The sequence below is a fragment of the Prionailurus viverrinus genome, chromosome C1 (genome assembly GCF_022837055.1).
Source record: "Prionailurus viverrinus isolate Anna chromosome C1, UM_Priviv_1.0, whole genome shotgun sequence".
In the NCBI taxonomy this organism is placed as follows: domain Eukaryota; kingdom Metazoa; phylum Chordata; class Mammalia; order Carnivora; family Felidae; genus Prionailurus; species Prionailurus viverrinus.
Genome location: NC_062568.1, coordinates 27,801,884 through 27,829,809, shown reverse-complemented (window position 1 = coordinate 27,829,809; position 27,926 = coordinate 27,801,884). Strand labels below are relative to the sequence as shown.

General features: G+C 34.6%; 1 protein-coding gene and 1 pseudogene across 19 annotated transcripts in view; one reads left to right on the top strand and one right to left on the bottom strand.

Annotated features, from left to right (window-relative positions):
• CARF (calcium responsive transcription factor) overlaps positions 1 to 27,926 on the top strand; it is a 99,471-nt gene that overhangs the window by 33,379 nt on the left and 38,166 nt on the right. For 8 of the 19 annotated variants that reach the window (XR_007154507.1, XR_007154504.1, XR_007154505.1 and 5 more), the window contains 8 exons: positions 905 to 1,025; positions 5,471 to 5,614; positions 8,605 to 8,838; positions 11,255 to 11,417; positions 12,397 to 12,460; positions 17,048 to 17,178; positions 17,555 to 17,927; positions 20,882 to 20,977. Coding sequence is in view for 7 of the 19 variants with exons in the window: in XM_047869192.1 (XP_047725148.1) it covers positions 905 to 1,025; positions 5,471 to 5,614; positions 8,605 to 8,838; positions 11,255 to 11,417; positions 12,397 to 12,460; positions 17,048 to 17,178; positions 17,555 to 17,927; positions 20,882 to 20,977 (1,326 nt within the window). In the remaining 12 variants the exon portion in view is untranslated. Of the gene's footprint in view, positions 1 to 904; positions 1,026 to 5,470; positions 5,615 to 8,604; positions 8,839 to 11,254; positions 11,418 to 12,396; positions 12,461 to 17,047; positions 17,179 to 17,554; positions 17,928 to 20,881; positions 21,060 to 23,165; positions 24,263 to 27,926 lie in introns of those variants that run through there. The other 11 variants (XR_007154514.1, XR_007154515.1, XR_007154513.1 and 8 more) reach the window with 8 other exon arrangements.
• LOC125171934 (cell division cycle protein 123 homolog) lies at positions 4,103 to 5,279 on the bottom strand (annotated as a pseudogene).

Genomic DNA, 27,926 nt, shown 5'->3' with positions numbered 1-27,926 from the left:
GGATCATTGGGGGCCATATTATAGGCTGGTTATTACATAATTGTAGTCCCCCCTTATCCGCAGTTTCACTTTCCAAGGTTTCAGTTGCCTGTTCTCAACCTCAGTCTGGAAGCAGATGATCCTCCTGACATTTTGTCAGAAGGTCAGTAGTAGCCTAATGCTACATCACAATGCCTACGTCATTCACCTCACTTCATCTCATCACATAGGCATTTTATCATCTCACATCATCACAAGAAGAAGAAGGGTGAGTACAGTACAATAAATTATTTTGAGAGAGAAACCCCATTCATGTAACTTTTATGACAGTATATTGTTATAATTGTTCTATTTTATTAGTTATTGTAATCTGTTACTGTGCCTTAGGTTATTAATTAAACTTTATCATAGGCATATATGTATAGGAAAAAGCATAGTTTATATAGGGTTTAGTACTGTCCATCATTTCAGGCATTCACTGTGGGTCTTGGAACATATCCCCCGCAGATAAGGGGGGACTACTGTATTCTAATAGTACAAATAGAAATAAGGAAATAAATAGTTATAAAATGAAATAAAACTTTAAATGACAATATTTACTAACAAATGTACCTTTTACTAATTTCTACTTATAAGGTGGCAAATTTTATTATTAAAAATTATATGTATGTAAATATCAGTTAACATTCAGTAAATGTGGTATTATCAAATTTCTTTACCATAATGTACATTTGGTAAATATTACAATAAACTCTTAAATTTATATGTTTATACATCTTAGTAAGACTTACTGATGTTTTCTTTCCTTAAAGTTGCATAATCGAAAGTGTAAATTTTGACATTGCCACCACTAAGTTATTTTTATTCTAGTGTCCAGAACAGATGGATACTTCAATTAATATCAATAGTTGGTTTTGGCCTACAGGGAGTAGAGCCGTGGTAATGGAGTGTCAATATGGGCCAAGGAGAAAAGGTTTCCAGTTAAAAAAAATCAGTGAACAGGAAAGCAGGTCTTGTCAGCTCTACAAAGCCACTTGTCCAGCCCGGTAAGCTTTATTTTTTTTTTATTTCCTTTTTTTAAATATTTCATTTTTAATAGCTAATAGACACATGTCTATTAAGTTTAAACAGTGCCAAAAAGTACACAGTGAAACCTAAGTTTCCTTTTATCCTTAACCCTATGTCTCTTTTTAAGGCAACAACTCTTAACAGTTTCTTGTGTAACCCTCCAAAGATATTCTGTGTATATGCATACATATATATCCTCCTTTACACTCAAAAATGTTGAAATCTCAGTAAAACTTATAATATTTTCTTTCCTTAAAGTTAGGTAGTTGTGTACATTCTTTCCTTCTGTGAATTCACATTGCTTTATTTCCATTCTGAATATCTATTATGGTTATTTACTGCACAACTGTTTTGCCTCATACTAGTGTGGATGCAATGACATATACTACTCTATGCTTTGTTTTTGTTATTTCATTCCCAGTGTGTCTCAAAGCTGCCTCCATATTTGTACATAAAAACGAACTGATTCCTTCCTTTTATTTATTTATTTTAATTTTTTTTTATGGTTTTTAAAAAATTTTTTTTTTAACGTTTATTTATTTTTGAGACAGAGAGAGACAGAGAGAGACAGAGCATGAACGGGGGAGGGGCAGAGAGAGAGGGAGACACAGAATCAGAAGCAGGCTCCAGGCTCTGAGCCATCAGCCCAGAGCCCGCCGCAGAGCTCAAACTCACGGACCGTGAGATCGTGACCTGAGCTGAAGTTGGACGCTCAACCGACTGAGCCACCCAGGCGCCCCATTGTTTATTTATTTATTTATTTATTTTTTTTTTTTTTTAAATTTTTTTTTTTTTCAACGTTGATTTATTTTTGGGACAGAGAGAGACAGAGCATGAACGGGGGAGGGGCAGAGAGAGAGGGAGACACAGAATCAGAAACAGGCTCCAGGCTCCGAGCCATCAGCCCAGAGCCCGACGCGGGGCTCGAACTCACATACTGCAAGATCGTGACCTGGCTGAAGTCGGACGCTTAACCGACTGCGCCACCCAGGCGCCCCTTGTTTATTTATTTTTGAGACACAGAGAGACAGAGCATGAACGGGGGAGGGTCAGAGAGAGAGGGAGACACAGAATCCGAAGCAGGCTCCAGGCTCTGAGCTGTCTGCACAGAGCCTGACGTGGGGCTTGAACTCACGGACCGTGAGATCATGACCTGAGCTGAAGTCGGACACTTAACTGACTGAGCCACCCAGGCACCCCATTATTTATTTATTTTAAAAATTGAAATACAACTGACAGATACCATTATGTTAGTTTCATGATTCTTTCAGTAGCCATACAATATTACATTTATGGATGAATTGTCATTTACAAAATTAGTCCTCTGATGATGGACATGTAAGCTCTGAAAAGTATTCTTTATTATTGTATATAAAACTGCAGTATAACATTATGCCTGTTTGTATACTTGTACAAGAATACCAGTAGAATAAATTTCTTGAAATGAAATTGCTAGAGCAAAGGTTATATTCTTTTAAATGTTGACAGGTATTGTAAAGAAAGTTGTTCTTTAGAGAAATTTTACGAATTACATTCATACCAATAATGTACAAAATCAACACAGTACGTTTTAAATAGAATAGGACTACAGACTGGCCATTGCTCTGGGTGAGAGTGAAAAATTTGAAGCAATAAAAGGTTTTTATTATGTTCTTTTCTAATATTTCTTTTTCAGACATTGAAATTTTTAAATTATCAAATAAATAAAATTTAAAAAGATAACATATAAAGGCAGGGTTTAGTTGATCTTTGGAACATTTTATTTCATTATCACATGTCATACACAAACCTCTGCATTCTCAAGAAATTTTTAAAGCCAGTTCAGAAGACTTTTCATATTTAATCTGATAATGTTAACTTTAGGCAATATTTAAACCTGACTGTGAAACAAAACTTTCAACTGCTTTTAAATACAAGCAACATAAAATCTCAGGTATAACTTAAGAGAAAATCTCTGTGTATAAAGAAATAATTTTATTCTCTGTCATTCTACAAGTACTTTTTCAGTATCTACTCCATGCTCAGCAATACATTGGGAAGGAAGGAGACTGAAAGAGTCTTAAGATTTTGCTTACTCTTGGGAAACTTAAAATATTGTTGGGGTACCTCAGGAAACAGAAAACTGTGGGAGGGGCACACGTGTGGCTCAGGTGGTTAAGTGTCCGACTTCGGCTCAGGTCACTATTTCATGAGTTCGAGCCCCACATCGGGCTCTATGCTAACAGCTCAGAGCCTGGAGCCAGCTTCATATTGTGTCTCCCCCTCTCTCTGCCCCTCCCCCACTCACACTCTGTCCCTCTCTCTCAAAATTAAATAAACATTAAAACAAACAAACAAACAAAAAACTATTGGAGAACATAATAGTAGTACCAAATGTGTCAATTAGCTAACTCATCAGAGAAGAAATATATTCATGCAAACTCATTAGCAGGAAAAGTACAAATTAACCTGGATGCTGAAGTTTAGATTGAATTTGGGTAGGTAGAGAATTAGAGAGAAGATAATTGTTTGTAGACCAGGAGCATTCTATAAATAAAGATATGGTGTGATTGTATTTTTGGTATCAGAGAAGGAACATTGAAATGATAAACTTCACAGAAAAAGCAATTTTATGTTTGAAGTACTTGAAAGTAAGATTAGGTGAATAAGGTAGAGTCATATGGAATGCCTTGAATGCTGCCAAGACATATGTACTTGATTAAAGAGCAGATAAATTCTTCAAGAGAGAACTACAAATGTGAGCAATTATTGTAGCATTGATATATCAAGTGGGTTTAAGGAACAAGGCCCAGAGGACCAGAAGGAGGCTATTAAAATAATCCAGGCATGAGTTTTTGTTTTATTTTTATGCTTAAGATCTATTTATTATTTATTTTTACAAATAGCAAAGTCCCTCCATTTTTTCTAGCTTAATATACATGGATATAAAAAGCTATTGATTTTACCCTGCCTCCCACCCTGACACAATGGGGTAAGAGGAGGTTGTGAGCTCAGAGCAGCCTCTTGATGCCAAGGTGGTTCCTTTTTACCTCAGACTTGAACTCTGGTGCTCTAATCAGTTAGACTTTTGCTGATTTCTTTTCAGTTTAAGAAAATCTATGAGTTTGTGAGCATTCTCCCCAGTGTTCGGGTCTACAAAGTCCTTGGGAAGTTGGTTACTCAGATAGGGACTGGGTTGAACTGTTACTTCACTATTTGTGCAGCTGAAAGCTGGAGAATTCTGCTCCAGGGCATCTCTTTCACTAAAATCACCTTTTAAGTTTCTCCCAGATATCAACTCCTCCCAAGTACACAGCAGTGAATCAGTTAACTTCACCAAATGGATTAAAATCAATCAGCTACACCTTCCCACTGCTGTTTCTAGATACATCCAACACAAAGTCTTCACTTAAGAATTTATACTGTGTTTCTTGGAAAACTCTTGTATGCACCTGCAAATCTTTTCCTTTTGTTTAGAAATATGATCATAGTATTGTGTATAGTCCCTTTGAAAAATACCAGTAAGCTTGTTTTCCTTAACAAAACATCAGAACTCAGCCCCAGAAATTAATTCACACCATTGTTGAAGAACAAGTTCATATTCTGTACGAGGATCTGGAGAATCATCAGTGCAATGAATAAATGGTTGAGTGAAGTCAAGAATGATGAAATCAGAACTCTTGAACAATGGAAAGTTGTCACTGAATGTTTTACATTTCAGAGAACTGTTCATTGCTATCCAGTTTGCATCCCTTGGAGCACTCTAGTTAAGCCTAGGAAATACACTGCCTCCACCCCCACCTCACCCTCACCCCACCCCCACCCCTCACCCTGGGGAATCCATAGCTTCATGGACTTTAGTGGTAAACTTGGGAAATTCTGGTGCCATAAGCATAGCCATGTTCTCATCATCCAACCACTACATTTCTTCTGCCTCGTCATCACTGGCTGAGAATGTGTTGGCGGATCTTCTCTTCCTGAAACCACCAGAGTTCCATCATGGAGTAAATAATCCTTCACATTCTGAGGAAGTGGAAGAAGACACACTTGATGGTAAGGCTTCAGAACAGTGGATACCACGTGGAGAAATGCCCCGTATTCATCCTCCAGCTGCTGCTGCCGCCACCTCCCCCACCTCTCCCAGCACCCTCCTGGAACTCCCAGGCAGGAGTTTTTTATGGCTTTCAGAAGAATTGAGAAGAGGGAAATCCAGAAACAAAATAACTATCCATAAATATTCAGATACTTTTATTGACATCATGAGTATTGTTCATTTGCTAAGTATTATGCACTGAAATATGGCTTATTTTTCAACATAATCCTCTGAATGCTTTCTAATTTAATTTAATTTTTTAAAAGTTTAATACTTAAACTTTTGCTTGATAAGTTAGATTTTCTTAAGATTATAATATAATGAAACAAATTCTTCTTTTTTTATAAAAAGGATTTACATTAAAAAGGTACAGAAGTTTCCTGAATATAGAGTTCCTACAGACCCCAAAATTGACAAGAAAATAATCCGAATGGAGCAGGAAAAAGCCTTTAACATGCTAAAGAAGAATTTGGTAGATGCTGGTGGTGTTCTTAGGTATGACATTTATATCATTTTTTTTTATTTTTACAAATTAGCTCCATTTACAAGATTTTTTTGCTGTAAGAGAAACTATAATTATGTTTTCTAATTATTTCATTAAGAAAAGGTTTTTATAAGGGACATGTCTCACTAGTGATTTCCTAGGTATTAAAGCAGTTTGTTGCTGTATAAGCCATTGAGTTTATCAGCCAAATGTTTGGATAATGCTGACCAAAGAATTGCATATACCATATGGAAGTTTTTCCCCAAAATGACAAATACAGGTTTAATAACACATATCATTATGTATTTCACACTTTGTTTCTGACACTTCATTGGAACCGGACTTGCAGTCACCTGTATGTATTTTTTTTTACCCATCTTTGATTATCTATGACAGCCAGAAATTAATTCTAAGCCCTACATATAATTCTATTTTGTACTTTTTGGGCTTCAGGTTTTATATAAGAAGAAATATTAGCCTTCCTTCTTTCCTTCATATGCAGTCTAGGTGAAGAATTTACAGTAATGCAATGGGATTAAATATACGGAATATAGTTTTTGTGTGAACTTTAGAAAAACTTTCAGATGTATAGAAAATGAGTAGTCAATAATTAGATCATCCAGGCTAGAGAACATTGCATGTAATTTTTAAGTAGGCTCCATTTCATGCAATATCAATCATTGCAAGCACTTTGTACAAAAGTATCAATTAAAACAGTATCCTACCAGATCATTTCATTTTCCTAGCATCTGTTTTTTGGGCACTGCACTGCTGTATGAAAGATCTGTATCCATCTTCTAGTTAATTCTCTTGCTCATTGGGGCAATTGGAGATGGGGTGCTGTTAGAGGCAGTTTATTGAGTTCCTGTCTGAGAAGATTCTCTCACATAACTCAATAGGCACTGAATTATAGCCACTCTTTGTTTAGACAGATTATAGGTGGAACACAGAAGTTATAATCTGGGGACAAAACAGGAAAATGGGAAAATACACAATTTAAAAGATGATGACTTTAGGGGTGCCTGGCTGCTCTGTCAGTTGAGTGTCTGACTTTGGCTCAGGTTATGATCTCACAGTTTGTGGGTTTGAGTCCACATGGGGCTCTCTGCTGTCAGCAAAGAACTCACTTTGGATCCTCTGTCCCCCTCTGTCTTTGCCCCTCCCTCACTTGTTCTCTTTTTCTCAAAATAAATACATACACTTTTAAATGCACAAATAAATAAAAGATGATGACTTTAAAAGTCTTGTTATTTTGAGGTAAAATTTACTTAACATGAAAATTTTTTTATCATGTTTCAGAGCTGGCTTTTTTTTTTAATTTATTTTTTAAATTTACATCCAAGTTAGTTAGCATATAGTGCAACAATGATTTCAGGAGTAGATTCCTTAATGTCCCTTACCTATTTAGCCCATCCCCACTCCTACAACCCCTCCAGTAACCCTCTGTTCTCCATATTTAAGAGTCTCTTACATTTTGTCCCCCTCCCTGTTTTTATATTATTTTTGCTTCCCTTCCCTTAGTTCATCTGTTTTGTATCTTAAAGTCCTCATATGAGTGAAGTCATGTATTTGTCTTTCTCTGACTAATTTCGCTTAGCATAATGCCCTCCAGTTCCATCCAGTAGTTGCAATTGGCAAGATTTCATTCTTTTTGATTGCTGAGTAATACTCCATTGTATATATATATACCACATCTTCTTTATCCATCCATGGACATTTGGGCTCTTTCCATACTTTGGCTACTGATAGCGCTGCTATAAACACTGGGGTGCATGTGTCCCTTCGAAACAGCATACTGGTATCCCTTGGATAAATACCTAGTAGTAAAATTGCTGAGTTATAGGGTATTTCTATTTTTAATTTTTTGAGGAAACTCCATACTGTTTTCTAGACTGGCCGCACCAGTTTGCATTCCCACCAGCAGTGCAAAAGAGATCCTCTTCTTCCACATCCTCACCAACATCTCTTGTTGCCTGAGCGGTTAATGTTAGCCATTGTGGTTTTGAGTTGTATTTCCCTGATGACGAGTGATGTTGAGCATTTTTTCATGTGTCAGTTGGCTATCTGATGTCTTCTTTGGAGAAGTATCTATCCATGTCTTTTGCCCATTTCTTCACTGGATTGTTTTTTGGGTGTTGAATTTGATAGGTTCTTTATAGATTTTGGATACTAACCCTTTATCTGATATGTCGTTTGCAAATATCTTCTCCCATTCCATCAGTTGCCTTTTAGTTTTGTTGTTTCCTTTGCTGTGCAGAAGCTTTTTATCTTGATGAGGTCCCAGCAGTTCATTTTTGCTTTTTCCCTTGCCTTTGGAGACATGTCAAGTAAGATGTTGCTGTAGCTGAGGTCAAAGAAGTTGCTGCCTCTTTTCTCCTTTAACGTTTTGATGATTTCCTGTCTAACATTTAGGTCTTTCATCCATTTTGAATTTATTTTTGTGTATGGTGTATGAAAGCTGTCCAGTTTCATTCTTCTACATGTCGCTGTCCAGTTTTCCCAGCACCACTTGCTAAAGAGACTATCTTTATTCCATTGGATATTCTTTCCTGCTTTGTCAAAGATTAGTTGGCCATACGTTTGTGGGTCCATTTCTGGGTTCTCTATTCTGTTCCATCTGAGTGTCTGTTTTTGTGCCAGTACCATACTGTCTTGATGATTACAGCTTTGTAATACAGCTTGAATTCTGGAACATGAAATTTAAAATACGATTTTCATATATATTTAACTCCTATACCCCTCCTTTACTTTAGGGCCAGAGTAAAAGTCTATAAAGGTTCATAAAGATTTTTATTTAATTGAGTATAGAACCAACTTAGAACAAGCAGAGGACATTTTAAGATTTATTTATTAGTTTTAAATTGCTAATTATATTCATTTAATATGATATCATATAATCTTTTCTTAAAAGGCTATTCTTTTTCTTGATGAGGTTTAACATAAGTAACTATGATCCGTGCCTTTGTTTAATAGCATAATTTTAAATATTTCCACTTCTCAGATGGTATGTACAGTTACCTACAAAGCAAGCTCATCAGTATCACGAGTTAGAAACTTCCTGCCTTGCTTTGTCACCTTCCCCTTTTCCTGTGCCTTCTCTTGAAGAAGAGGAAACTGCAATTAGGGATGAAAATTGCGCATTACCCTCACGTCTACATCCTCAAGTAGCACATAAGATTCAAGAATTAGTGTCACAAGGAATAGAACAAGTGTATGCAGTAAGGAAACAGCTAAGGTATGGTAAAAACAAATTGTTCTTTTACATTTTTCATTTTTGTTTGTTGGTTTAAATAATACACTTACCAGGGTGCCTGGGTGGCTCAGTTCGTTAAGTGTCCAACTCTTGATTTCAGCTCAGGTCATGATCTCACAGTCATGGGATTGAGCCCTGCATTGGTCTCTGCATTGAGTGTGGAGCATGCTTAGGATTCTCTCTCCCTCTCTGTCTCTGTCCCTCTCCCACATACATGCATGCATGCTTTCTCTCTCTCTCAAAATAAATAAACATTAAAAATAAAAAAATAATAACACTTTTATTATCATAGACATTTTCCAGTATGTATGCTATCAGAGTAGATAAGGATTATAATTTATTAATTTATTAAAATAATCTTATTATGAACTGATCATTTTGTAGCAGATCTTTGGCAAGCCATGAGTAATGATTCAAATTACTCATTTAAAATATTCCATAATCAGATTTAACAAATTGGACTATTTCTGAATGATATATAAATTGAATTATATAATAAATACCTTTAAAAAAAAACCTTTGTAGAACCAAAGATTTTAAAACCTAGGCCAAGATACTTATTTAAGCTATTTGAAATGCAATTAAATGTATTACAACAAAAGAACATGGATAGTTCTTTTTTTTTTTTTTACTAGAAAGCATTTTATTAACGGAAGTTATAAAGCAATATTCATTTAAGTACATAGATCTTTGTATGATTAAATTATATGTAGCACTCTGGTCCAATGTCATTGATACTCAAGATACAATAATTATTATGTGGCGCTTACTATGTATGTAACAGATATTGTATGCACTTTATATGCACGATCTCATTTATTCCTGCAGCTTTATAAAGTTGATATATTTACCTCCATTCTTCACATGAGAAAATGGACACTATGAGTGGTTAAATAACTGGCTTAAGAGGTAGAGGCAGAACTGAAATCTAGATCTAATTCTACAGCCTGTGCCCTTTACCATGATTTCTGATATTTATTCCTGGCCTTATTCCTACTAGTTATAGTGTAGTTATAACTAGTTACAGTAGTCTGATCTGAACAACACAGTGAGTATTTCCTAGGATTATTTCTTAATTAATATATGATTTTTCCTATTTAACAACTTTCTTCGACATTTATATTCATTTTCATTGGGGCATTGTTAGAACAGACCCCAGATTTGGTAAAACCATACATTATTTACTAAACTTGAATCTTAAGAACAGAGGTATAATACAGCTCTGCAGTATGGTCTATAGAATGTAATGCACGAAGCATATAAATACTGCACTTTATCATTTCTTTTTTTTTTCCATTTTATTTAATTTATTTTTTTAATTTACATCCAAGTTAGTTAGCATATAGTGCAATAATGATTTCAGGAGTAAATTTCTTAATGCCCCTTACCCATTTAGCCCATCCCCCCCTCCCACAACCCCTCCAGTAACCCTCTGTTTGTTCTCCATGTTTAAGAGTCTCTTATGTTTTGTCCCCCTCTCTGTTTTTATATTATTTTTGCTTCCTTTCCTTTGTGTTCATCTGTTTTGTATCTTAATGGACTTTATCATTTCTTTTATGTATTTGTATACGTTTATATGTCAGTGCTGTCTTCTATTTCTATACTCTCTTTTATCTACTTATAAAATTGGAGCAGATCACATTTTATATAGTAAGTGATGCCTTTTGGCAACAGTGTAAGATGATGTAGGCCCAAGCTTTCTTACTTACTGGCTAGATGTATAGCTTTGGCAAATTATTTAATGTCAGCAGCCCTCAGTTCCCTCATCTGTAAAGTGAGAATGATAATTGCACTTTCTTCACAGGATTATAGTAAGCATTAATGGAGATCCTTGATGTCAAATGTTTAGTACACTGCTTGACATCATTAACATTCAAAACATATTATGCATAAACTGAAAATAGTGATTCTTTTAAAAATTCATAAAAATGTCAAAGCTCGGGACGCCTGGGTGGCGCAGTCGGTTAAGCGTCCGACTTCAGCCAGGTCACGATCTTGCGGTCCGTGAGTTCGAGCCCCGCGTCAGGCTCTGGGCTGATGGCTCGGAGCCTGGAGCCTGTTTCCGATTCTGTGTCTCCCTCTCTCTCTCTCTGCCCCTCCCCCGTTCATGCTCTGTCTCTCTCTGTCCCAAAAATAAATAAAAAAAAACAACGTTGAAAAAAAAAATGTCAAAGCTCACTCTAAGATACATAGGTGTTTAATGAAAATACTCCATTTTTTAATCCATATGATTTCTTTGATTTAATGTATGAAAAAATTTAAACTGGAAAAATATAAATTATAAAGCTATAAACCATGCTTTACAGAAGTTTATGCTAAAAAAGAACCTTTTTCTCACTTTATCTGAAGTATATTGCTAGATTATTTATGTTTTTATTTTGTTTTATGCTCTCCACAGAAAATTTGTGGAAAGAGAACTATTTAAACCTGATGAGGTGCCTGAAAGACATAACTTATCCTTTTTTCCAACTGTAAATGATATTAAAAATCACATCCATGAGGTACAGAAAGCCTTGAGAAATGGAGATAATGTGTATAACTCAGATATTATTCCAGCAACGGTATGATTACAACTGTAATTCTTTGTTTTATTATAGAATCTTTCTCTATTACTTTTGGCCTTATAGTGGTGGTTGTTAATAGGCCATATAAATGATTGTGATGAAAGAAAAAAAACTCTCTTAAAATGTAAACACTGTGAACCCTCAGATGATGATTTGACTGAAATTTGTATATTGCTGTCACAAGAAGAAATATCAGTGAATAGCCATCTCTGACTATAATAACAATAGTAATCTTCATTTAAAAATCAACATTATTTTATCTCTGTATAAAGTGTATTTTATTCATCTAACAGATATTTGAGTATATACTGTGTATATCTCCCTCTCTTTTTAAATAGGTTGACAACTTTCAGTACAATAGTTCAGACTTGAATACACAGCATTTTTGTATCTACAAAGGGATGATATTGGTTCTGTATGCCATCTATGGATACCAGTTTTACGTCAACTGTGATGCTTTAATTACCCCTGAATATTGGTCATTTCTATGAAAATTTTGCTTACTCTGAAAGGAATAATATAATTACTCAAAAACTAATTATAGTACAGACAGTAATTGTGACATTAAAATCCTAGTAGCAATACCTTTTGCTCTCCATGTTTTTACTATCCAAATTATGTCTTCTTAACTGAATAGATTCAGATTTTAAGCTAGTCCTACTATTCTTTTCCATCCAAAATTCTCTTTATTATTCACTGTCCAAAGTTCAGGAAGTAAAATGGATTTGTTTAGTGATGATCTTTGCCATCTCTGCTTGCTATCCGAATTTTTGCTATCTGAACTTGGGAAGCTTATGTATTTGGATGGTGAAGTCTACTTGTGCTTTAAGAATATAAACAAGTGAAGAGAGTAATCACTGAATAAAACACAATTGTACTGTCATTGAATAAAATATGACAGTTGTATTGATGTTTTAAAATATTTTGCAATATAGATTCTTTATTGTTTTTACTGAAATAAATGTTTCCATTTCAGCTTCAGTGGACTACAGATAATGGGCATATTCTCAGAGAGACTGTGACAGTTACATTTGCAGAAGGTATGTTATCCTGAATATCTTTAAAATATAAAATCAGTGCCAAACTGGAAGATACTTACTTTTTTCAATTTTTAAAAAATGTGTATTTTGAGAGAGAGAGAGAGAGAGGGAGGGAGCAGGAGAGCAGGAGAGCATGAGAGGGGGAGGGGCAGACAGAAGGAAAGTAAGTATCCGAAGCAGGCTCTGCACTGTCAGCACAGAGCCAGACATGGGGCTTGAACCCACAAACTGTGAGATCATGACCTGAGACAAAATCAAGAGTCAGACATTTAACTGACTAAGCCACCCAGGTGCCCCAAAACTGGAAGACATTTAAGGTATTATCTCATCTAATCAAATTTTATGGATGAGGAAACCATGGCCAAAAGAGACAAGAGCAACTATGTTAGGTTTTGTCAAAATAATTCCAGCTGTTTAAACTTCCTCATGTGTATTATTCAGCCATAAAAAAGGATGAGCTGTTGCCTTCTGTGACAATATGGATGGACCTAGAAGGTATTATGCCAAGTAAAATAAATCAGACTGAGAAGGACAAATACCATATGATTTCCCTCATATGTGGGATCTAAAACCAAAACAACTGAATAAACAAAAAGCAGAATCAGACTTCAAATACGGAGAACAAACTGATAGTTGCCAGAGGGGAGGGATGGTAAGGTAATGGGCAAAATGGGTGAGGAGGAGTGGGAGATACAGGCTTCTAGTTATGGAATAAATAAGTCATGGGAATAAAAGGCACAGCATAGGGAATATAGTCAATAATGTTGTAATAGTGTTGTATGTTGACAGATGATAGCTACACTTGTGAGCATAACATAACATATAAAGAAGTTGAATCATGTGTTATACACCTGGAACTAATGTAACATCGTGTGTCAACTATACAAAACAAATTGAAAATAAAAAATAAGGGATGCCTGGCTGGCTTAGTTGGAAGAGCATGTGACTCTTGATCACGGGGTTGTGAGTTTGAGCCCCACATTTGGTGTAGAGATTAAAAAATATGTATATAAATAAACTTTAAAAAATAAAAAATTTCCTCACATAATCAGCTTTTATTCTTTATGATTAAAATTTTGAGGCTGACTACTAGTACAGTTTACTCTAAAGTTAGGCTAATTCCAGTAGTAATAACCCTAAGGTACCTTGATCAGGAAGCTATTGTCCATTTTGTATGGTTTGTTTTTTCTCATATGTGTACTCTTATACTCTCTTACTGGTCCAGATTTATTTCACCTTTTTTTTCCCCTTTCTTCTGAAAACATGTTTTCTCCACTTCTATATGGCAACCTTCTCTCACCAATGAAATCAATCTCTTTGGCTTTAAGTGTTCTCTTAACTTTACCTCCTGTATAAAGTTACACATTCACTCTTTGTACTTACCTCTGCATTTAACATGGTATCCTTTTGTTTATAGGTCTGTATCTTTCGTTATGATTTGAACTTCTCAGGGGCAAGGATTGTATTTTATTCAAGTTAACATACCTAGTTCCTAGCATAATGCCTGCTACAAAGTTAATATCTAAATAAATGCTTTAGAATAAATTAATGAATAGCTATATACAGTACAATTTTTTCTTTATTCTTTGATTGATTAACCTTTAAGAGAGGCTGTGCATAGAGAATAACGTTCAAATTCCTTAACATTATTCATTTGTTCTGCACATATTTTACTCACTGTGATAAATGTTGGACATAAAAAAGAACAAGTTTCTTGCTCCATTGAATTTCAAGTTTAGCAAGAGAAAAAGACACTATAAACAAATATATTCTAATTACTGTTATAAATAGTGCCATGAGAGAGTTGTGCAAAATTTTGTGGGAATAGTGATAAAGACATAACTTAATCTGGAGAGTAGGGAAGTGACACTTGAGAAAGTGGCTTTTAAACTAAGGACTGAAGAATGGTTCGGAATCTGCCAATCAAAGGAATAGCTTTCAAAGCTTAGCAACAGAGAGCTTGGTCATGTTCAAGGAACTTAAAAAGCTGGTATGGTTCTAAGGGTAGAAAATGCTTGGGGATAAAAATGGGTATGCAAAAGTGGCTTAGGAGGCCCTTTCAAGCTGTCCAAATGAAAAGTGATAGTGGTTTGGTGTGCAGTTGGTGGCATTTATACTATAATTGGACAGATTTTAAGAGTTTTTTGAAAAGTAGAATTCAAAGGTTTGATTGTTGATTAAATAGGTGTGAGAGGTAAAAGAATGGGAATGATCTGGGATGACTCATGAGTTTCTTCCAAGAGCAACTGACTGATAGTAACATTTACTGAGTTAGGCAACACTGGCATAAGAATAGGATTTGGTGGTGGCAGGGGAAGAGAAAAGAAGCTCATAAGATCAGGTTTGAAAACCTTGGGTAGGGGCGCCTGGGTGGCGCAGTCGGTTAAGCGTCCGACTTCAGCCAGGTCACGATCTCGCGGTCTGTGAGTTCGAGCCCCGCGTCGGGCTCTGGGCTGATGGCTCAGAGCCTGGAGCCTGTTTCCGATTCTGTGTCTCCCTCTCTCTCTGCCCCTCCCCTGTTCATGCTCTGTCTCTCTCTGTCCCAAAAATAAATAAACGTTGAAAAAAAAAAATTTAAAAAAAAAAAAAAAAAAAAAAAAAAAAAAAAAAAAAAAAAGAAAACCTTGGGTATCAGAGCCATTTCAATGGAATGGATTAGGAAGAAGCCATCTTGGGATGGTTGAAAAGTAAATGGGTGATGAATGAAGAAGTAGAGACAGTGTGCTGTGAAGGGAATATGGAGTTGAGGGAAGGGATTTTCAGATAAGAAATATCTGAAGAGATAGATGAAGATGAAGGTACTTGATAGCTTTGGTGATGGGAAGCTGAGGAAATTTCTGATAGTTTCTTTTCTCTTTATTTTTTTTTTCAACGTTTTTATTTATTTTTGGGACAGAGAGAGACAGAGCATGAATGGGGGAGGGGCAGAGAGAGAGGGAGACACAGAATCGGAAACAGGCTCCAGGCTCTGAGCCATCAGCCCAGAGCCTGATGCGGGGCTCGAACTCACGGACCGCGAGATCGTGACCTGGCTGAAGTCCGACACTTAACCGACTGCGCCACCCAGGCACCCCATCTTTTCTCTTTAAGTAAAAGTGCTAAGAATGAAAAAGATCTCAGGAAGTGTGGCCAAGATTGGACATTTGAAATCCTTTATAACATAGAGTGAGAAGAACACTGTAAGGTTGTCAGTATAGCTGAAGGTCCTGTTGAAGTTGATGATCATGAATTGGTATTAGTAGTAGTAGCAAGTTTCTTTTTCAGTGGCATTCAACTTCGCACATATAGGCACTGGAAGCCATTTTCATTCAATGTTAGGATTTTATCAGGGGTTATAACAAAGTACAGAGAGGCAAAGGAGTTTAGGGTATTTGCAAGGAGTGACTGAAATTATAAACTTAAGACTCTACTAAGCTAAATGGGGAGGGAATTTTATTAAGGAAGAGGTTGATCTGAAGAAAACTGAGAAATCAATGGACTGGAGGGTCACATGAGGTTGAACAATTGTAGTGAAGTACTTGAGCAAAATCTTTGGAAAAATAAGAGGCTGTGATCAAAGAATAGGATATTTGAATTAGAGATTTTTAGATTTAGAATAGATGAGGTTATAACAGTAGTAGTAGCAACAGAGTGAAGTAGAATGACAATTAGAAATGAAGAAGCCAAAAAGTGAAATAAATCAGACAGAGAAAGAAAAATACCATGTGATTTCATTTGTATGTGGAATCTGAAACCAAAACAAATAAGCAAATGAAAAGCAGAAACAGACACATATATACAGAGAACAAACTGATGGTTGCCAGGGGGTCGGGCGGTACAGGGATGGGCATAATGGGTGAAGGGGATACAGGCTTCCAGTTCTGGAATAAACAAGTCATGCGGATAAAATGGAATATAGTCATTGGTACTGTAATGGCATTGTATGGTGCCAGATGGTAGCTACACTTGGGGTGAGCATAGCACAACATATAAACTTATTCAGTCACTATATTTTACACCTGAAACTAATATAACAATGTGTGTCAACTATACTTCAGTTTAAAAAAGGGAATGAAGAAGCCAAGAAATGTGAGTGTTGTTTAATCCTCTTAGCAGTCCTTTGAAGAAGATTTTTATTTTGCAAATGAAGAAACTGAAGTTAGAAACCGAGTTAAGTAGCATGTTGAAAGTTACAGAGAAAAGCTAGTGCTTAAATCCATCCTTGTCTGACATTAGGGTCATTTTTTAAAATTACTCAGTGTGAAAACAGTAAACAGTTGCTGATAATTGGTTTTTGATGGACTGAGATGAATTTATTTGGGTTAGTACATAAAAATTACATGAGAGGAACTACATTCCCTAAGGACAATTACTTTAGCAATTGAAGTATTAAGAAAACAGAGATTTGTACTCCAAATTTGTACTCCAAAGATTTGTACTCATTTATTCCAAAATGAGTTATTGAAAGAAATTTAGTACTGTTATTACTGAGGACCCACTTTATGTCAGGCATTCCAATTGTGATAGTAAGTGTTGTAATAAAATGTAGCATGCTAGAAGCCATAAATGTTATTTTATTTTGACGGCTTATTTTTTTATGTAACTTAGGAAATTCACCAGGAGAATCAGTTAGCACCAAAGTGGAAACAAATCAGACAAGGGGTTCTTTGTCTCCAGAGCCAGCCCACTTGCTCTCTTCACTTTCCTCATTTCAGCCAAAAGTATTTACTCAACTGCAGGTAGGTAGCCAGTGAAATAAACAAATTTGAAGCCTTTCCCTTTCTTCCTCAATCTCTCCTCTTCTAGGTATTTTGTAGAATTGTTACAGAATCGTAATAATGATCAAAGATGTTTTTATTATTAATTTCCTGACTTTTTTGTATCTTGATATAAGATAATTTAAACACTACATTTTGAAAAAGTTGGAGTTTACCATGCATGCAATAAAATTTAGTTGTACTACTATTCCTTTGATTCTTGTTTCTGTCCTCAATATTTGTTAGTAACCGTACCATTATATTTTATTCTAATTGTGTGTGAAAAGAATACTATATCCTATGAAAAAATTATACTTAGTAAATTTAAACATTGATGTAACTCTTTTCGGTTTAAAAGGGTTTGCAGTTGCAACCAAGATTCACTTCTCCTGATGGATCACCGACTCTGATATCAGTAAATAACCACCCTTCCTCCAGTCCTTCAAGACTTCTGGACTCATTAGAAAGTACTGTAATGAATAATAATTCTCTACTGCTTGGTCAAAGTCATAGCCTTCAAACAGATACATGCCTGACCCCAAACAATAGCATTATTACCTCTACCATGGGTAACCTTCCAGGACCAGATCAGAATCTAGCTGCAATGGACCAGCTGGTGCAAGTTGGAGATGTTGAGGATACAGAGAATATGGAAGGAAGTGTTCATCGGATTCTGTTGGGAAATGTGCAAACCATCCCAATACAAATTATAGATAACCACCCAGCTATTAGTAAGTTAAAAGCAACTTGTGATTTTATTTTTTTTAACCTTCATGGACTATCAGTGCTATTGTTTTTAATTTAAATTTGAGTTAGTTAACAGTGTAGTATTGGTTTCAGAAGTAGAATCCAATAATTCATCACTTCCATATAACACCCAGTGCTCATCCCAGTAAGTACCGTCCTTAATGCCCATCATGCATTTAGCCTATACCCCCACCTACCTCCCCTCCAGCAACACTCTGTTCTCTGTATTTAAGAGTCTCTTATGGTTTCCCTCCCTCTTTGTTTTTATCTTTTCTTCCCTTCCCCTGTGTTCATATGTTGTTTTTTAAATTCCACAAATGAGTGAAATCATATGATACTTGTCTTTCTCTGACTTATTTCACTTAGCATAATACACTAGAGTTTCATCCACATTGTTGCAAATGGCAAGATTTCATTCTTTATGATTGCCGAATAATATTCCATTGTATCGTTACTATTACACTACAGAAAAAAACTGTCATTTCTACTCGGGTTTATTTTTTTTTTTTCAACGTTTATTTATTTTTGGGACAGAGAGAGACAGAGCATGAACGGGGGAGGGGCAGAGAGAGAGGGAGACACAGAATCGGAAACAGGCTCCAGGCTCCGAGCCATCAGCCCAGAGCCCGACGCGGGGCTCGAACTCACGCACCGCGAGATCGTGACCTGGCTGAAGTCGGACGCTTAACCGACTGCGCCACCCAGGCGCCCCTACTCAGGGGTTTATAATACATAAGTTGATAAAGTAAAACTACCAGAAAAAGGGAAAAATGTCAAGAGCATAATAATTTTTAAACTTTAAAAATTTTTTTGTCTCTAGCAAAGTTATTCATTCTCTGATCACCTCAGTTTACATGGAAAATCTGTGGTGATATGAAATCAGAGGGTCATTTTAGAATGTATGAAAAAAATGAGAAACTTTAAAAGGAAAAGATTTAGTGTAAAGGTTATTATGGAAAATTTGTTAAAAGGAAAAATGGGATGGGGTGGGCAGCTATAAAATTTTTAAAATTTTGAGTTCTAGACTTAAATATAGAGTTCTGTAGAAATTGAAAGGAAACTAGTTAAGTCTTAAGGACTTAACTTAATCCAAGACTTTGTTACATTCACTTTGTAACAAACCCAGTCAACCTAGTAATAAATTCTAACTCCTACTTGACCTGTGTCACTTCCATTCACACAGATTGTTCTGGATTGGGCACTTTTGTGGGAAAAGATTTGCATTTTGCTTTGAAGAACATAAATTTTCATAGAAATTATCCTTAGAACATACAAAGTATTTACTTTCCATTCTTAGTCATCATTATTTTGGGTAAGGAAAAGTATAAAATACTTCCTTCCAGAAAAGAATCATTATATTTTAAATTTATTGGAAACATTACTTTTAAGAAAATTTATCCAGAGGGCTGTGACAATAGATGAGAATGAAAAGGAATATATGGAGACTAATCCTCACAACCGCATGAAATAGTTGATGATGTCCCCATGCTACAGATAGGGAGACCAAGGCTCAGGAAGGTTAAGTAATTGCCTAAAGTGATAGAGCAGAGATTTAAACCCAGATCTATCTGCCTCAGAAGTTTCTTTACATTCTAACATGCTTCCTCCCTCTGTATTGTACCAAGATATTTCTGAGAGCTCTAATTCAGATTGCTTTAAAGGAGACCCTCTTTGGATCTGAACCTGCATGATTTATCAAGTTAGATCATGATCTGAGGGACTCCCTCACCTGCATATGAATTCTGAGGGTCACTCAAATCCATCTTCTATTGGTTTTCTCTATGGTGTGGGCTAAACTCTCCCAATACACTCACATGTGACAAGCATTAGGTGTGTTCAGCACACTTTCCAGAGCAAATTTTGGTCCCCTTAATCTCAGTTCCCTGTAGCAATGGAAAAACTGATATCCCTGAAAAAGAAAAAGATTTCATCTTAGATATCCCACCTGCCTGTTCAAGATAATAGTGTTTCTGGTATGCTACATTCTGATTAATTTGGTCATAAGTACTTTATTTAAAATCAGAATGGTAAGTGCATTATGCAGTGTTTCAAGTAAGCAAACACATAACTTATGTAGGTAAGTCAGAGCTATCCATTAAGATGTGGCATATTTTTTTCTAACGTACTAATGTAGTAGAGTTTCTTTAAGGAGGGAAAATTTTCCTTGGTATATGATCACATATGGAAACCATATGGGGGTAGTAACATATTGGTAAATTTGTAATATATATGCCTACTCTTTGCAGAACATCATTTTCAAATAATGGGAGGCTTCCTGACTTTTATTCACATATATTTTTATTAAAGGCAATTAAGTTTATTTTTAAAAAAGTATTTAAGTTATTTATTTATTCTGAGAGATAGAGAAAGCATGAATAGGAGGGGGGCAGAGAGAAAGGGAGAGAGAGGATCCCAAGCAGGCTCCACACTGCCAGTGTGGAGCTTGATGTGGGGCTTGAATTCACGAACCGAGATTGTGACCTGAGCAAAAGTTCAATGCTCAACTGACTAAGCCACCCAGGCCCCAGAGGCAATTAAGTTTAAATATTAAATACTCCTCATAATTTTATAAAATTATGGACTGCTTTTTTGTCAAAGTATCTTTAGAAGAAAGTAACTATGATTTTCTTAGTCTCTTCTTTTTTTCACTACCAGAAGCATTAAAGAATTTTTTTTTTACTTCTCAACATTTTTCTATTCTTTTTCTTTTAGTTTTTTTATTGAAGTTTAGTTGACACACACTGTTACATTAATTTAAGGTGTACATATACTGAAAGAATTATGAATGACTATTAAGATATCAGAAGTACTGAGTTCTCAAATACACTGCTTTTCAGAAAACTACTATTTTTTGCTTTGCCTCTAAATTCATATAAAGATTTCAGTGTTATAAGTTACATTAACCTTTAGGGTTTTTCTTTTATGTTTGGTTTTAAAGTTGGAGAAAATCCAGAAGGTACCGTTTCTGTGAACCAAGTTAAGCAAGAACCCAAAGAACCAGCATTGTCTATGGAAGCAAAAAAAAATTTGGACTGTAAGAAATTATCTACTACATAAATTATTGAAGCTTTTCAGAATTTACAACTGGGGTGACTTATAATGTCATAAAAAAGAAGGTGAATATTATCAAAGCGCAGCATTGTGATAAGTGAACTGAAGACCGGTTCAATGAGCAACTTTGATTTAAAACCGATATGTTTGTTGCCAAGTCCATATTTTTGGAACCTATTTTATTCCTCTTATTTTGTATAATTCTTATGCTTTTTGATTATCTGATAAGGCCAGTATTTCCAAAGATCATCTGAACTTATCCATGACAATATAGTCTGAACACAAATAGTTATCTAACTAATCCCTTGGAAATATCTGATTTGGGTTCTGAAAAGACAAACAAGAACAACAACAAAAATAGTGTGTGAGTTTGTGTGTGTGTGAGTGTGTGTATGTGTGTTGACTTTTTTTAAAGTTATAAAAGAAATTATTTCCTCTTTAAAGTTGTGAAGAAATTCTTTAAATTAGCACAGGGGAGAGAATATTTGTAGTCTGTCTCATTAGGAAAGATAAAACCATTGTAGATTTTACATCATAACGTAAAGCTCAGTATTCACATCTGTGGAAACTGTAATTGCATTTTGGCTTCTTCCATTATAATTTTTATAGTTATAACTACAAACCAATAGCATACTAATAGTTATCTAGTAGAAATTTAAAATGTCTTGGTAAGTACTTAGAGTTTTAATTTGAATTAATCAGATAAGCAACAGAAATAAATGTATATTGCATGAATTTATATAGTATTTTAGGTAAAACACTACATGTGGATAGAAAACTATAGAAATTGAGAGAATTCAGAAAGAATAATAAACTTCCCTGGTGTTGACAGATAATTTGAGGAACTTTTTGATATCCACAAAAGATTTTTTTTTTCCTACTTTGTATTGAAGATTCAGCTCTGGTTAGAAAATAATTTGAGTTGTATTTATTTTTCTATGCCAGAGCTCTTACTGAATTAGTGGTATTAGAATTTATAGTATTTCAAGGTAAGTATTTGTAGTTTAAAATTTAGTTCATATTTAAAACAACTGATGTGTTATATTTGCTTGCTGAGTAAGTATATTTACTTGAAATACTGAATAAGTACTAATCACTGTATTCATTATAAGCTTTTGTTTTCTGGAAGGTTGGTGAACTAGAAATGTCAATTATAAGCTGTCAAGAAATCAATTTAAAGGGTTTTTTTCACCCCAGGGACCGTTTGTGGGTATATTTAAGACTTTATTTAAAAGTAATAAGGATTTCAAATGGATGTTAATATTTATATTCAAAGTATATGGAATGTAATATGAAATTTAACCTTAATATTTTACATGACTGAATCCTTTTTGGCTTTTCTAAAGTCCAGTCTCCCATTCTTAATTCACTTTAATTGTTGCAAGTATACAACATGTACCTAAGTAAAGCATTGTTAAATTAGACGTGAGTGGAACTCTTAAAAATCCGTGCTCTTTAGATTTATACCCTATTTAATATAAAATTTATTATTTATACCCCTATTTAATACAAAGTTGATATTTAGTTACATATATGATTTTTAATTAGAATAGCTTTTCTTTTTCCTAAGAACTGAAAATATTTGATGTCAGCATTTCAGAGGCAGTCTGCCAAATCTGATTATGTTACTCTAAGTTAAACATAGCTCTTAGTTACCTCAAACCCAGCTTTCTCGTAGTCTGTGTGCACGTAAAGGGTATAAGTCTGAATTTATAGTTTTATTGCATTTGTAGGTAATATTCTTTTAATTTATTATTTCTAATTTTTATGGAAACTTTTTTCAGGATTTTAAATAATATTGACTTTTCATTAATGGCAATAGCTTATTATTAAATATTTTACCAATTGAAGTATATTCCTTTGGAGACATTCTTTTCTTTTTTGATGTTGAGTTGCTAAGGAGAAATGCTTGTTAAGATACAAACTCTAGTCAGTTACCTGTGAGGATAAGAGATGTTAGAGAGTTCAGACTTTGGCATTTGAACAAGAACAAAATATAGTTTTAAAATATTTCTCTCACTTCATTCTTTGTGAATGTCTCTTTCTGGTACTGTTTTTTTCATTAGGAGGAGGAAAGTTACAGTGCATCCTTCCCACAAACAAAAAACAAAATTAAAAAAGAGCATGAAGGAAGGTTTAAATCCCTAATTGTATACTCTTTTGGTTTTTAGGTAGAAACTGGAACTATCAATATTTTCATGTAAGTATTTCAATGAGTAGCTCTTTAAAAATGGTTTCTAAATTTTTAAAAATTCATTTCCCCTCTAAGTGCATGTTCAGTCACAGTATATCAGTATTGTATTTTAAGGGTGCTTAGCATCGCTTTTATAAAAGTGTGTTTACATATTTTAAATATTTGATTAATTTTTAAATGCACAGGGTGTTAAATACAAGTGCATAAAATTTTCAGTATCTATATTTGGCATTCTCCTAACAGCTCTACAGCAAAGTTTGATATATGCTCTTTTGTGTCATGTATTACAAGGTGTAATATCTGTAGTAGTAAGTTGGACATTCAAAATAAGCAGTTAGAAATTTATAATTACAGTTGAGCTTTTTTCATCATTGTAGTTTTCATGTTCCAAAGCCTCCCAGTGAATTTTATATATGCTACAGTGAATTATAGATAAACACCACCATGGTGGGCTTTTCCCTCAATAATAATTTTCTCCACAAGCAGTTAACATGCTTAAAAGAAAAAGTTTTTACATGAAGTACCTTGTCTTATCCAAGGTAAATGTTTTCTAAAAGTCACAAAAATGGTAGAAAATGGGATCTGGTCCTGCATTAGAGTTTCTAATTTTGAGGCCCACCAGCTTGTGTTTCATCTTTACATCCTGTCAAAATACTTAATCATGTGAGTATGAGAAAGATGTCATTTAATTTGTACCAGGTTTTTTAAAAAGTTTTAAAATGTGTGTGTATATATATATATATATATGTATATATATTGTAACAATGTATAGTGTCTTTGTTATAATGTAATTTTTTCATTAAAAGAATCCTGTGGTTTTTTTTCTTAAATTTGTTAGTTTTCTTTTTAATACTTTTTCTGGGGATAGTGGTAGTTTTGTTCATCTTTAAGATGCTGAATAAACACCTTAAATACCTGAGAACTTTGGCTAGAGATTTATGTTCAATTTGGAACCTGAAAGTTTTTCAGCATAACTACCAGTAACTCCTATTATCATTACATTAGGTATATATACACATTTAGTACTCTCAGCTCAGCCAACCATCAACATTTTAAAACAATCCCTGTAATATTAGTAATTCTTTTTTTCTCACATCTTGACACTGGACATCTTTAAGTACAGCTTTATATTTTTGGTGTAATGACAGAAGTATGTGATTTAAAAAGGAGAGATCATTAATGTTTTTCCTCTTTGCTTCTTTTGCTTTATTCCTCCCTGCCTATTTTATGGGACCATAGAAAATCTGACTCTCTCCAGAAGGAGCACTCTATTAACTGTTCCCCATCAGCTAATTTAGGCTTTAGACATTTTGATTGGTGTATTGCTTTGATATCTAAGTATCAGTAATTCTACTTAATTAATTTAGTTGTAATGGCAAAGCCTTAGTGTAATTTTGCCAAATACATGTCAGCTATGAATACAGTCATTAAATACAAATATTAATTGCTCATTGAATTCTTAAAACTTCAGGAATAAATCGGAATTAAAGAAAAATTCGCTAAGGGATTCTAAATTTTAAAAAAATGTTAACGTTTATTCATTTTTGAGAGAGACAATGCGAGCAGGGGAGGGGCAGAGAAAGAGGAAGACACAGAATCTGAAGCAGGCTCCAGGCTCTGAGCTGTCAGCACAGTGCCTAATGCAGGGCTTGAACTCACGAACCGTGAAATTATGACTTCAGCAGAAGTTGGACGCTTAACCAACTGAGCCACCCACGTGCCCCTAAGGAATTCTAACTTTGATTCATTAGAAAAATAAATAGTATGGTTAATATTGAAAACCTTTGAAAATATTATATGGGTACAAACTTGCAATTAGTAAATACATCCTGGAATTCTAATGTATGGCCTGGTAATTATAGTCAATAATACTGCATTATAAAATTCAGAATTGCTCAGAGACTACATCTAAATTGTTCTCACCACAAAAAGGAAAGAATAATTCTGTGTCATGATAGTGATGTTAATTAACACTATGGTGGTAATTATATTGCAAAATATAAATTACCTAATTGACATATTATATACCTTAAACTTAATGTTATATGTCAATCATATCTCAAGAAAATAAAGAATTTTAAAACCACAGTACAAAGTAGGAATCAGATACCAGCAGAGGGTTTTAAAAATATTTTTATTGAGGTATAATTGATATACAACAAACTGTACATATTTAAAGTGTACAATTTAATAAGTTTGGATAAATGTATACATCTATGAAAGCGTCACCACAGTTGAGGTAATGAACATATCCATCACCTCCAAAAGATTCCTAATGCCTCTTAGTAATCCCCTTCTCTCCCTGCCTCCCACTCACACTTCACCATTCCCAAACAACTACTGATTTGCTTTCTGTCATTAGAGATCAATTTACTTTGTCTATAATTTTATAAAAATCATATAGTATGAACCTTTTTATATATGACTTTTGTAACTTAGCATATATGAGTTGCAAATGTTGCATATGTTTTTTTTTTTAAGTTCATTTTGAGAGAGACGGAGACAATGTGAGTGAGGGGGGCAGGGAGGAAGACCAAGAATCCCAAGCAGGCTTCACACTGTCAGCACAGAGCCCCAAGTGGGGCTTGAACTCATGAAACCATGAGATCATGACCTGAGCAGAAACCAAGAGTCAGACACTTAACCAACTGAGCCACCCAGGCACCCCCTGTCACTCAGCATAGTTATTTTCAGATTCATCTGTGTCGCAAGATGTCTGAATAGTCCGTTCCTTTTTACTGCTGAATAGTATTCCATTGTATGAATTTTCCATAATTTGCTTATCCACTTACCTGTTGATGGACAGCTGGGTTGTTTACAGTTCTTGGCTATTACAAATAAAGTTGCTATGAACATTTGTATAAAAGTCTTTGTATGAACTTATGATGCTTTCATTTCTCTTGAGTAAATATCTAGGAGAGGAATAGCTGGGTCATATGGTAGGTATATATTTAACTTTTTAAGAAACTCTCAAATGGTTTTTCCAATGTGATTGTACCCCTTTACGATCCTGTCAGTAGTGTATGAGAGTTCCAGCCAATGCTTGGTATGGACAGGCTTTTGATATTGTAGGCATATTACAATGCTGTGTAGTCTAGTAGTATCTCATTGTGGTTTTAACTTCCATTCTACAGTCACCAATGCTGTTAAACATCTTTTTATGAGTTATTTGCCATCTGTATATTTTCTTTAGTGAAGTGTCTGTTTGGATCTTTATCTCATTTTTAAATGGAAATGTTTTCTTCTTATAGAGGTTTAAAAAGTATATTCTAGATATAAGTCCATTTTAGAAATGTTATTTACAAGAATTTTCACCTGATCTGTAGCTTATCTTTTCACCTTCTTTTTTAAAACATTTTTTATTAACATTTATTTATTTTTGAGACAGAGAGAGACAGAGCATGAATGGGGGAGGGTCAGAGAGAGAGAGACACAGAATCAGAAGCAGGCTCCAGGCTCTGAGCCATCAGCCCAGAGCCCGACACGGGGCTCAAACTCACAGACCGTGAGATCGTGACCTGAGCTGAAGTCGGACGCTTAACCGACTGAGCCACCCAGGCGCCCCTCTTTTCACCTTCTTAACAGAATCTTTCAAAGAGTAGAAGATCAGAAGTTCTTATTGTGATTAAGTCCAGTGTACCTTTTTCCCCCCTTTATGGATCATACTTCTGTGTTGTATCTAAAAGACCTTTGCCTAATCCAATATTAGATTTTCTCCTGTTTTCATCTAAGAAATTTTATAACTTTTGAGTTTACATTTAGGTGCATGATCTATTTTGAGTTAATTTTTATATACATAATACAAGACTTTTTTTGGCATATGAATATCCAGTTGTTTCAGTGCCATTTTCTGAAAAGACTGTATTTTTCTATTGAATTAAATTTATACCATTGATGAAAAATCCACTAATCACATACATATAGGTGAATTTCTGGACTCTGTTCTTTTTCATTGATTTATTGTTTATCTCCATGGTCTCAACCAGGGCAATTTTGCCTCTAAAAAACATGGGGCAAAGTCTGGAGACAGTTTAAATTCTCATAGCTAGGGGGATATTGATTTGTGATAGAAGCCAGAGCTTCTCTTCAACATTGTACAATGCATAGGACAGCCTGAACAACAAAGAATTATCTGGCCCAAAATGTCTGTAGTACTGAGACTGAGAAGCTCTGGTCCCTCTTGATGCCAATACCACTGTCTTGATTACTATAGCTTTATAATAAATCTTGAAGTCAGGTAATAAAGTCTTTGAACCTTATTCTTCCTTTAAACTTTGTTTTGGCTATTCTTAGTTCTTTGTTTTTCCATGTGAATTTTAGAATCACCTGATCAGTTTCTTTTTTTAAAAAAGCCTGATGGGATTTTGATTGGGATCATGTAGAATATTATAGATCATTTTGGGGATAATTGAAATCTTAATATTGATACTTTGTTTTTTTCTCTGCAATGTTTTAGAGTTTTTAACGTATAGGTCTCACATGTCTTTTATCAGATTTATCACTAAGAAGTTATAAATGACATTGTTTTTTAATTTCAATGTCTTATTTTTGCATTAATATAGAAATACAGTTGATTTTTTATATGGATCTTCTATCTTGCAACCTTGGTAGCTCATTTATTAGTTTTCATAGCTTTTTGGTAGATTCTTTTAGATTTTCTACGTTGACAGTTATGCTATTTTACATCTTCTTTTCCAATCTGGATGGCTTATATTTCTTTTTCTCAACTGTTATACTG